At 42.3% G+C, this 12637-nt stretch overlaps 1 protein-coding gene across 1 annotated transcript in view; it reads left to right on the top strand.

Moving 5' to 3' along the window:
* LOC141510068 (NACHT, LRR and PYD domains-containing protein 12-like) overlaps positions 1–12637 on the top strand; it is a 37817-nt gene that overhangs the window by 11628 nt on the left and 13552 nt on the right. Inside the window, exons 5-7 of the mRNA XM_074220059.1 lie at positions 2559–2729; positions 2831–2995; positions 5903–6073. Of these exons, the coding sequence (XP_074076160.1) occupies positions 2559–2729; positions 2831–2995; positions 5903–6073 (507 nt within the window). The remainder of the gene's footprint in view (positions 1–2558; positions 2730–2830; positions 2996–5902; positions 6074–12637) is intronic.

Below are 12637 nucleotides of genomic sequence, written 5' to 3'. Positions count from 1 at the left end.
ATCCCTGAGGTTTCTTCCATGCCTGAAAGGACACAGATCAGGCACAAGTAGTCCATTTGAATTTTTGAGATGGAGATATCTCTCCATTTGCATATCACACCACTTCCTTAGTGCTACTGTGATTCTGCTTTGCTCATCAAATACAGAACCTTCTTTGATGCAGGCACACCATGCTTGACCTATGCCAGTGGCTCCCAAGTCACACAATTGATTCCAAAGTTCCTCAGACAAACCTTGAGAGTGTCCTTGGCTTGTTTCTTCTGACCACCTTGTGACCTCTCTATAAAATAGTCTTTTATGTGGCATTTGAAGAACGTGGTCAGTCCATCAGAGTTGGGTCTCTGTAGTAGAGGTGGAATGCTTGGCAGTCTTGTTTGAGAAGGGACTTCAGTATCTGGTATCTTATCCTTTCAGATGATCTTCAGAATCTTATTAACACAATTCAAATAGAAATGATTCAATTTCCTGACAGACTGTGGAGGTCTCACAGGCATGACCAATGAGGTCAGCGCAATGGCTCGTAAACCTTCACTTTGGTAGGCAGTCTGAGCTTTCTAAAGTCAGTCAAGAACACCCTATTTCAGAGGTCTTGAGTGGACATGAATATGCCTTTGAGTATCTAAAAGAGGTGGGGTGGGGGTGGTTGGGGAAGGGATTAAACTTCTGGTCAGAGAGGGGAAGTGATCTACCCACCATCACTCACCCAAGTGGCATTTGCTTAACTTCTGAGAATTAGATAAGAAAAAGCAGCAGGAGAGGCAGATTATAGTTCAAAATAATAATTAAAAAGGTTCAGGAACTGTGAGAGTTGTTGTCCAGTGGAGGAATAGGTTGCCTCAGAAGCTAGGAAGGGCTTCATCCTTGGTGGTCTAAAATCTTTTGTTCCAAATAAATGCGATTCATGTTCATTTCAAAGAATGTCGGAAGTGCCTTTTGACCTGGAGTCTGTTCCTCACCATTTCAATTAAATATCCATTAAGTGAAAGCAAGTGCCCCATGTTCTTCTGGGTCTGAAACAAACTAGAGAAGACCCGCCCTCCCTGCCCCCTGGTGAATGGGGGATATGATTCTCAAAGGGACCTTTCTTCTTTAGTGATTCAGGCAAAATCCATCAGATAGGTCCGTATAGGGGGAATGAGTGGGGACAATTTTTGACTGAGAGGATCCAGAAGGGGGGGTGTGTGGCATTTGTGTTACCCTTTTAAAGATGGGTAATCATTCAAGAGCTGAAGAGAGGAAAATGGGGAACATTGTGAGCAAACACAGGGAAACAGGAGCATCTGAGTGGATTTTAACAACCAGGAAGGGGACTAGAGTAAGATGGAACTGAGATTAGACTAATAGTAGAGAAACGAGCTTTGGTCTAGGCAACAAGGGGCTAGGGAAGTATTTGAGCAAGAGAGAAGGGTGGAAACAATTACCTGGATCTGAGAGAGAAGAGAGGAGAGCAAGCCAGAGGCGACCCCAAGACTTCAAATGTAAGTGAGCAGTAGGTAGATGAACAACAGCACCATACATAGGAACTTGGTTAGCAGGATGAGGAGTTGTTGAAGAAATAGGGCACCCCATGAGTCCATTGCATTCATAGCGATACCTGTTAGATATAAATCAAGTCTATCTGGAGTGGTCCCAGGATTCAAGTTGACTCTCCGCTCTGGTCTAATGACACATCCTTAGTTGTGGCAGAGAGAAAATGATATGAGATGATGGAAAGAATGATGAAATGGGGGGGGGGCTAGGTGGTGCAGTGGATAAGAGCACTGGCCCTGGAGTCAGGAATACCTGAGTTCAAATCCGGCCTCAGACACTTAATAATTACCTAGCTGTGTGGCCTTGGGCAAGCCACTTAACTCCATTTGCCTTGCAACCCCCCCCAAAAAAAAGAATGATGAAATGCCAGTAGTGAGGAGACTGGGAGTCATCTTCCACTGTGACTAAAGTCAGATGGCTTTGAGAAGGCCCTTTTCTCTCTGTTTCTCTCAGTTCTCAGTTTCTACTTCTGGAAAATGGATCTAATTTGTTCTACTGACATCTGCATGGGACTTCGATGTGAGATCAGCTCTCTGCCTCCTTTTCTTCACTCTTAGGCAACCCTATCTCAGGTTCTCATCACTTGTTACCAGGACTACTACTTAAGGCTTCTAGCTGATCTTAATTCCAGTGGCTCTTTTCTCTCATCTACCTTCCATGTGGCATCCAAAATAATTTTGTCTAAGGCATGTCGCGTTCCTGCTCAGAATCTTACTGGAATAAACTAGAAACCCTAAGGAGTTAAGTCAGACACTTAGGGCCCTCCCCATCCTACGATTACCAACTACAATGGTGCCTGTTTTTGCCTTTATGGTCCTGCTACTTCTGAGCTACACAGGATGGGAGATTGGAGGGAATTCCAGCTCTAGGATTCTTTGTTGTTCAAGGGAGGAGAGAGTAAATGACCTCTGAGGGACACTCACCCTCCGAGAGCTTTTGATTCTCTGAGTCAGAGCCAGTGAAGGATGCTAAGAACATTTCTTCCGCATTTCTCCCTCTTCCCTCCCATTTCTCCCTTCCTCCTCCAGGCTGAAGCGATGTCGATTCTCTAGTGCTGCCTGCCATGACATCTCATCTGCTCTCATGACCAATCAGAATTTAACCCGGCTGGACCTGAGCAGGAATATGCTGGGGGCCCCTGGGGTGAAGCTGCTGTGTGAGGGTCTCCAGCACCCCAAGTGCCGCCTCCAGATGCTACAGTAAGTCACTGGGCGGGGGACAAAGAAGGATGGAGGGAGAAGGCAGCGGGTGCTCCTTCCTCTTTCATTTTCTTGTTCCTCCATACCTCTCTCCTGGCCAGGTTGAGGCGGTGTCAAGTGGATGGCGCAGCATGTCGGGAGCTCTCCAAGGTGCTGAGCGCCAGCCAACATTTGACTGAGCTGGACCTGACAGGCAATGCCTTGGGGGACTTGGGAGACCTGTGTTCTGGACTGAGCCATCCTGCCTGCAAGCTGCAGACACTGTGGTAAGTCCAACCTGACTTCCATCCAGGAAGAAATGGTCCCTATGGTGGTCCCAGGGAGGTGGCAGATAGCCAAGAGACAAGCCTTCACAGACCAAGGCAACTTGGTGCAGTGGATGGAGCCCAGGGTTTGCACTCAAGAAGACCCGAGTTTCAATCCTGTTATAGGAATTTATTAGTTGTGTGCCCCTGGGTAAATCGCTTACCTTCTCTACACCTTACCTTCCATGTCTGTAAAAAAGGATATTATAATCCCTGCCTCCAGGTTGTTGTGAGGATCAGTGAGATAATGTAGGTAGAGGCAAACCTTCAAGCACTCTAACCATTGGACACACAGCACCTGTGAAGCCCTGAGCCAAGATACTCCATCTGTCTGAGTCTCGGTTTCCTTGTCTTTACAATGGAGAGTCAACGTGGCTGCCTGTGTGGAGATGCTAAGAGGAAAGGATCTTGTAAACCTTGAAATGCTACAGAACCAAGTCTTCTTAGAAGAGGGTATGGTGAAATTAGAAGTCCAGAGACCAGAGCCCTGGGAGTTCAGGGGCTCTTCTTTGACCCTGGTTGGGCCATCCTTCTGCTTCTATCTCCATTGGAAGGTGGTAGAGCCAGATGACTAGGAAGGGCTCCTCTGGCTCTGACACTGTATGATTATGGAGGATAGTTGGACCTGTCTCAGTCACTGTGGGTTTTCTGTAAAAACTATGAGTTTCTTTTCTACTAGGATTGTGCCATCTTGGTCATTAGTTCCTTGTGTGACCTTGGAGAGCTCAATGATCCCCACTGGGGGGGGGTCACTTTTCTTATCTGCTCCCCTTGGGCTTCTCTTCCTTATTCTATAGCCTTCCTTCTCCCTAGAATATTCCCCTCTGCTGCTGCCTCTCACCCTCAAACTCTCCACCTCTAGGTCTGGGTCTTGCTAACCTCTGATGTAAATCACAGAGTCACCATCTTGAAGAAACTGAAGGACCTCAGAGGGCATCTTATTGAGGTCATACCCAAAAAATAATTCCCTCTTGAACATGTCTGACGAGTTGTCAAAGCAAGTTTTCCTTCAGGCAATGTCACTCTTCACCAACTCCACTGGCTCCCTATTATCCTTGGGATAAATTTCACAGCCTCTGTTTGCCAATTCCAGCCTGGTTCCTCCTACCTTGCCTCCATTACTCCCATTCAAAACCTTGATGGTCCAAGTAAACTGACCACCTTCCTGTTCTTCAAACTGATCTTTCCAGCTCCCATCTCCATGTTTTCTCCTAGAATGTATTCCCTCCTGGCTTCTACCTCTTAGACCCAAATGTTCTCATAGATTCAGTTCAAATGTGATTTTCTTTCTGCAAACACTTTGCTAGATGTGGGTGCCTTTCCCCCAAATTAGGCTTATTTTCTATCTACCTACATAAACACGTGTTTCCCTTGACAGAGGGGAGTAGTATATAAACTGTTGTGCTTATATTCTAGAACTATAGAATGTTGTCTTTGTTTTATACTATATTCTTATCTAGTGTAATATCCTCTTTGGTCTCTCACTCCCTCTCCAACCTGTCCCTCTCCAACCCAGCCTTTACCCTGCTACTAAAATAACTTTCCTAAGGCACAGGGGTGCTTCATTATGCCCCTATTCTAAAACCTTCATTAGCTCCCTACTGTATCTGGGATAAAATGGAAGCTTCTCCTCTTGCTACTGAGGCACCTCTATATTTGATCCCCTATCTTTCCAGCTTCTGTTTTTAACTCCTTCCCTTCATAAACTCCACATCCCAGCCAATGTTCCAGGTCTGCCATATGGTCACAGACTATGGTCTGAGAGTTGGCAGGGACCTTAGAAGCCTTCTGACCCTACAGATGGGAAATAACCAAGCCAAATTACTAATTGGAAGAGCTGGGATTTGGACCAGATCCTCTAAGCCCAAGGCCAATTTTCATCCCTTTGACAATTGCATAAATGCCTCTGCTTCCTCATCCCATACTTTCCAGATTTGCTCTGCTCAGGTGCCTTCCTCCAAGAAGGCTTTTCTGCTGTTTCCATTTTCCTGATTTGTTCATGGGTTCTAGGCTCCCAGTCATTTTAGGAGTCATTGAGTTTGCTTATTTTGCAGATGGGAAAGGACTTGGAGGGGAAGAAGTGGCCCTGGATTCCAATCAGAATACAAAGTCTGACTTGCAGTTCATACCTGTGGGACTCTGGATGTCTGGTCCTTATCTGTAAAATAAAAAGTCTAGAATAGATAATTTCCAAAATTCTTTCCAGAGCTAAATAGATGATAAGAACCCTCCAAATCTGACTGTTGCAAAGGGCTGGGGGACAAAGACAACAGGAGAGCAACTTGGAGGCAGCAGAAAGTGAGGGGCAGTGTTTCAGGATAATATAAGGCAAATGAAATGTAAGCTGTAGAGAAGGAACAAAAATAAATGTAAGGAGTATCCACTCAGGGAGAACCTTGAAAGTCAAGCAAAATAAAATTACTGAAAAGAAAATTAGATGTTAGTGAAGATTGTGTCCAGAGGAAGGACATGAGTAGATGATTCTGGGAGGAAGTAAAGAAGGGAGAGGAGGAAGGAGAGACCTGTAGGTGACATGACCACAGACTCAGGGTTCTATCTTGTTGGTGAGAGTTCCAATACTAAGAGGGTTAGGTCCAAGAAGGATGGATAGCAAGTTCTCAACATCTGGAGGATAAACGGACAGAGGGTGAGAAGGTAAGTGGGAAGAGTGTTGCATTTGGGTGCTGGTGGCCCATTCAGGTAGGGATGTACTGTACACAATTAGAGATTTGGGGGCTGGAGATGTGAAGATGAACTCATCTGCATAGGTGAGTGTGGGAATGAATGGAACCACCACAGAATGGTGGAGAAAGAAGAGAACGACCAAACATGAAGCCTGGTGGCCAAATCTTAAGGGATTTCCTCTAGGTTAAAGATCTGCCACCTGACACCTTCCGCCTGTCAGAATCTGTCCTCCATCCTCAGTACCAACCAGAACCTGACTGAACTGGACCTCAGTTTAAATGACCTGGGAGACCTGGGGGTGAAGTCCCTCTGTGAGGGACTCAACCATTCCAAGAGCCAGCTGCAGACACTTCGGTAAGTACCTGCTGGCTTTCATTCTGGAGAAGTCTCCTTGGCCATTTTGTAGCAGACTCTCAGAGTAGAAAGGGACCAACCCTCTCATCACTGGAGTGTTTGCTACCATATGGAGACATGGGCATTAGAACCAGTCTTTAAACTCAAAAATCCAAGTTCAATGCCCCTCTGTTCTATTGGGTCATGAAGAGTCTGATATCCACAGCTATGATCTGCTTTGGGGTTTATATAGGGTAACATGCCAAAACCTAGTTATATACACCATATGTCTCTTTATTACTGTGTGGTCAATTTTGATTCCTCAGAGCCTGGGCTATTCTATATCATTCACAGAAAAACAGGAATGTTCATAAGATAGGTTTTTGTTTCAGGGAGTTTGGGGATATTGAAGGTCATGTAAGATTTCTCCCAGGCCAAAGGAAGCAGCTTGATATGATAGGAATAGTACAGGATTTGGTGTCTAAGGATGTTGGCTTGATCTTGGCCTCTGTCTCTTTCTTCATAGTTACTTGAGCTCTCTATGCCTTACTCTCCTCTGTAAAATGACGTAGTGGAATGGGGTAGCTCTCAGGGTCCCTTTGAGTTCTAAGTCTAGGATCTCATGAACCCCTTTTTATAAGTGTTGGGTCCAGCTCACAGGACATTAGGAGAGCATGTTCAAGAGTTAGCATCTGTTAGACCCACCCTGTGATCTGAAAAATGGACATCTCACCTTTGCTTGGCTTTTTCCATGTGCTTGACTAGAGAGGTGGAACTTTCTGAGTAATTGTAATTCTCATCTGGAGTGTGTGGAGTGTTCTGGAACTTGGTGCAGTTGGCTCAATGTCAGCCAAAGACAAGAGCATCTGGAGGACTTCCCATTCACATGGAATCTTTTTTCCATTTGTGCCCCTCAGGTGAACAACACCTTTGGTATGCTTTCATCTCTGTTTTAGTGGTGAATTACTATTAATGATTAGGTGCTTATTGAACATTTATCTCTGCTGTTGAATCTTTCAAGGAATCTTGGCCTGAAAAAATGGTGATTTATTGACTAATCTTAAGATATCTTTTGGAGGGAAGCCGCTAAAGCTATATTTTGCTCTACTGAGGCAAATTCCCCCCCCACATTTGAGAAGTAATAAACAGAGATAGATCATGTATTATCTTCACTTCAGCTCTGCAATGTTTGAGCAACTTACTCAAGGGCCACATCTCTTGAGCTTCCAAGGCATGGCTCATTCTGCTATGTCTGTTGTCATCTTCTCCCCTAAGAATAACTGGAATAGTTATAGGAATCATCTCTTACTGGGAAATAAGCCCTCAGATTCAGGAGTTTTGAATCTCATGAAATTTCTGTCAAGCCTTGGAACATTTGTCTCAGGATTCCAGTTCAGTTATCGGTGTCCAGATAACAAAGAAATTCTAAGCAGGAGAAGCAACCAGGCTCAGTTAGGTGATCAGCACAGTTGCTTGATGCTATTTATGGGCAGTCACCATTGTAGCTCTGGTGATGGAGGGATTTGAAGGAAAAATTCTCCCCACCCTTTCCAAAGAATGTCCAAGGAGTCCTTGGAGCTTCAAGTCACTCGTGAAGAAGGAGAAAGGAAGATCAAAAGTCATCTGTCCTTTTTAAATGTGCTGAGTGGATGGTTCTTGTTATTCAGCAAAGACCACACCCTCTCTCCTCCACTCACCTTCAATCTCTACCTATTTCTCTATTGCCTACAAACATGCCTACATCTCCCCCAAACTCAAAAACACTTCACTCAATCCTTTCATCTTCACCAATTATTTTCTCATTTCTCTCCTCCTTTTTTTCCCCCTGTCTAACTTCCTTGAAAAGGCCATTTACCATAAGCATCTCTACTTCCTTCTTATCTCTCTTCTTAAAGCCTGGCTTCTGAGCTTATCCTTCAATGGAAACTTCTCTTTCTAAAGTGACCAGTCATCCCCTTGTTGCCAAATCCAATGGCCTTTTCTCAGTCTTCATTCTTCTTGACCTGTCCGCAGCCTTTGACACATTGGATCATCCTCCTCTCCCTGATACTCTGTTCTCTACCGGTTCTAGTGACGTCGCTTTTCCCTAGTTCTCCTCCTCATAGGTCTCTGACTGATCTTTGTCTCCTTTGCTGGACCTTCACTGAGGTCATCCCTGCTAACCTTGGGTTGACTCTTTTTTTTTTTTTAAGATTTTTCAAGGCAGTGGGGTTAAGTGGCTTGCCCAAGGTCACACAGCTAGGTCGTTATTAAGTGTCTGAGGCTGGATTTGAACTTAGGGACTCCTGACTCCAGGGCCGGTGCTCTATTCACTGTGCCACCTAGCTGCCCCTTGTGTTGACTCTTAAAGTTCTGCCCTGGGCATTTCTCTCTTCTACATTATTTCAACAAGTTATCTCATCAGCTCCTATGGATTCAATTATTATCATTATGATGATGATTTAGAGAGACCTTTTGTTCCAGCCCTAAACCTCTCTCCCTACCTCCCTCCATTTTCACATATCTAACTAATAGATATTTTTTTTAGGGTTTTTTTTTTGCAAGGCAAATGTGCCCAAGGCCACACAGCTAGGTAATTATTAAGTGTCTGAGACCGGATTTGAACCCAGGTACTCCTGACTCCAAGGCCAGTGCTTTATCCACTGTGCCACCTAGCCGCCCCAGCTAATAGATATTTCAGACTGGATGTTCTATAGACATCTTAAAGTCAGCATGTCTAATGCTCAACTCATTATCTTTCCCAGCATAAGAAGGGACACACCCTCATCATCACTAGTAACAGTTGCTGACCCCCACTTCAGGATAGGGCCAGGAGCTAAAAGGAGGTCCCTGTCAGTTATGCCAGGACCTCCACAAATGTGAAACTCCCCTTCAGGATATTGGCACATCCAGTGACCTTGAGGTAATGGGATGAGTTATTAAAGAGCAACACTCTATCTTGTATGGAGGGAAGAACCTCTCAGAGGGAAGACTCTTATAGTTTGAAGGACCTGAGAAATCCTTTGCTTAGAAAGAAAGATTTTTGCTGATACTTTGAAGGAAGCCCAGAGGAGAAGAACTACCACCAATAGGCAGATAGATACAGGAATTTTGAGAGTGGCAGAGTTCCCCTGGACCATAGGACATGTTTCCAGCCAAGCCTACATCTGAAAAACAGAGTCCTGCAAAGAATATACCAAATGCTACACATGGGATAGGAAAGCCAGTTTTGCTGAAGCAGTGTGGCACCGTTTGAGAAAGATAGGAAGCAGCATGTGTCAGGTAAGTCAGGTCACCACTGCCACCTTGACCACCATCAGATCCTGATGGGTGCTGCCCAAACTAAGAGTCTTGGGAATAACCATGCTGATGCCCAGTGAAACCAAGAGCCTTGAGAATAGCCATGTTAGCAGCCCAATCAATGCCTTCAGACACCGTTCCTAGAAGCTTTCATTGTGAAAGCCTCTGTGACTGCTCTTTTGGGCATTGTAGCCACAGCTACTAAAGAATCAAAAAAGAAAATTCTTGCCACCATAGTCCTTGGCACTTTCAGGTGGCTCGATGCCAGAACTGGATACTATTTATATCAGGGAAAATGACCTAAAACAAGACTCATTGCCATCTGCCTTGCTGCTGCATCCTAAAGACCAAGGAACTTTTCCATCTGACTTGCAACCATAAACTTCCATGTTTGTCTCCCAGAACCATTCATAACCCTTGACCCCTCAATACCACTACTAGATATGTATCCCAAAAGAGATTTTAAAAAGGGAAATGACCTATAGATTTAAAAATAGCAGCTCTTTTCTGGTGGCAAAAAATTAGAAATTGAGGGGATGACCATAATCGCTGAACAAGTTGTGGAATATGATTCTGACAGGATACTATCGTGCTAAAAGAAATGATGAACTAGATGCCTTCGGGGAAAAAAAAAACTTGGAGACTTGCATGAATTGAAGCAAAGTGCAATGAATAAAACCAGGAGAACATTGTACACAGCAGCAGAAAGATTTTATGATGATCAATGGTAAATGACTTAGCTATGGCTATACAATGATCCAACACAACTCTGAAGGATTTATGATGAAAAATGCTATCTGTCCCCAGAGAAAGAACTGATGAAATCTGAACGCAAATGGGAGCAATTGTTTTTATTACTGTTTCTTTTGTAGTTACTCTATTCCACTGATGCATTTCACTGTTTCTTAGCCATTACCAGATAGTTTTGAGGACAGTTGTTTTATAATATAGTTTTAGATCTGGTATAGCTAGGCCTTTGCATTTTTTTCCCATGAATTCCCTTGATATTCTTGACCTTTTGTTCCTCCAGATGAATTTTGTTATTATATTATCTAGTCCTATAAATTCAATTTTGGGTAGTTTGATTGATATGGCATTCAATAAGTAATTTAATTTAGGTAGAATTGTAATTTTTATTATATTATCTTGACCTAACCATGAGCAATTGACATTTTTCTAATTGCTAAAATCTGACTTTATTTGTGTGAAAAATATTTTGTAATTGTGTTCATATAGTTTTTGGGTTTGTCTCAGGAGGTAAATTCCCAAGTGTTTTATGTTGTTTACCGCTACTTTAAATGGAATTTCTCTTTCTATCACTTGTTGCTGGACTTTGCTGGTAGTATATAGAAATGCTGACAATTTATGTGGGTTTATTTTATATTCTGAAACTTTACTAAATGCATGTTACTTTTTTCACATAATTTTTATTTGATTTTCCATGGTTCTCTAACTTTGCCATCATCTCATCTGCAAAGAGTGAGAATTTTGTTTCCTTAGTACCTATTCTAATGCCTTCCATTTCTTTTTCTTTTCTTATTGAAGTTAATGTTTCTTTTTTAAAAACTTTTTATTGAATTTTACAATTTTCTTCCTAATTTCACTTCCTTCCTGCCACCCCCCACAGAAGGCAGTCTGATAGTCTTTACATTGTTTCCATGCTATACATTGATCAAAATTGGATGAGTTGAGAGAATAGAAAAATTACATAATAAGATAACTTTTTTTTAAAAAATGAAAGGTAATAATCTTTGAGCTTTGTTTGAACTCCACAATTCTTTCTTTGGATACAGAGGGTATTCTCTATCACAGATCCCCTAAAATTGTCCCTGATTGTTGCACTGATGGAATGAGCAAGTCCATTAAGATTGATTATCAACCCCATGTTGCTGTTAGGGTGTGCAACATTCTTCTGGTTCTGTTCATCTTGCTGATCATCAGTTCACGTAAATCCTTCCAGGATTCCCTGAATTCCCATCCTTCCTGGTTTCTAATAGAACAATAGTGTTCCATAACATACATATACCACAATTTGTTCAGTCATTCTCCAACTGCTGAACATTCACTCAATTTCCAATTCTTTGCCAGCACAAACAAGGCTGCTATGAATATTTTTGTACAATTGATGTTTTTACCCTTTTTCATGATTTCTTCAGGATATATACCCAGTAGTGGTATTGCTGGATCAAAGGATATGCACATTTTTATTGCCCTTTGGGTGTAGTTCCAAATAGCTCTCCAGAAAGGTTGGATGAGTTCACAGCTCCACCAACAATGTATTAGTGTCCCAGATTTCCCACATCCCTTCCAACAATGATCATTGTCCTTTCTGGTCATCTTGGCCAGTCTGAGAAGTGTGAGGTGGTACCTCAAAGAAGCTTTAATTTGCATTTCTCTAATAAGTAATGATTTAGAGTAATTTTTCATATGACAATGGATCACGTTGATTTCCTCATCTGTAAATTGCTTCTGCATATCCTTTAACCACTTGTCGATTGGGGAATGGCTTTTTTTTTATAAATTTGACTCAGTTCTCTATATATTTTAGAAATGAGTACTTTGTCAGAAAATACTAGTTGTAAAAATTGTTTCCCAATTTACTACATTTCTTTTGATCTTTCTTACAGTGGACTTGTCTGTGTAAAAGCTTTTTAATTTAATGTAATCAAAATGATCTAGCTTGTTTTAAAGTTGTTCTCCATCTCTTCCTTGGTCATAAACTACTTCCCTTTCCATAGATCCGACAGGTAAACTATTCATTGATCTTCTAGTTTGCTTATAATATTGTCTTCTTTGTCTAAATCCTGTACCCATTTCGATCTTGTCTTGGTAAAGGATGTGAGGTGTTTGTCTAATCTAAGTTTCTTCCATACTAATTTTCCCAGCAGTTTTTATCAAAGAGACAGTTCTTATCCCAACAGCTGGACTCTTTGGGTTTATCAAACAGCAGATTACTATAATTGTTTCCTGCTCTTTTGCACCTAGTCTATTTCACTGATCCACCACTCTATTTCTTAGCCAATGCCAGACAGTTCTGATGACTGATGCTTTATAATATAATTTCAGATCTGGTAGGGCTCAGCCATTTTCTTTTGTGCTTTTTTTCATTAAATCCTGGAAATTATTGACTTATTTCTCCATATGAATTTACTTACAGTTTTTTATAGCTCATTAAAGTAATTTTTTGGGATTTTGATTGGTAGGTATTAAATAAGTAGTTTGATTTGGGTAGAGAATTGTCATTTTTATTATATTAGCTCAGCCTATCCATGAGCAGTTGATATTTGCCCAGTTTTTAAAATCCTA

Source organism: Macrotis lagotis, chromosome 1 (assembly GCF_037893015.1).
Source record: "Macrotis lagotis isolate mMagLag1 chromosome 1, bilby.v1.9.chrom.fasta, whole genome shotgun sequence".
Taxonomy (NCBI): Eukaryota; Metazoa; Chordata; class Mammalia; order Peramelemorphia; family Peramelidae; genus Macrotis; species Macrotis lagotis.
This window is presented reverse-complemented; position numbering and strand designations above follow the sequence as displayed.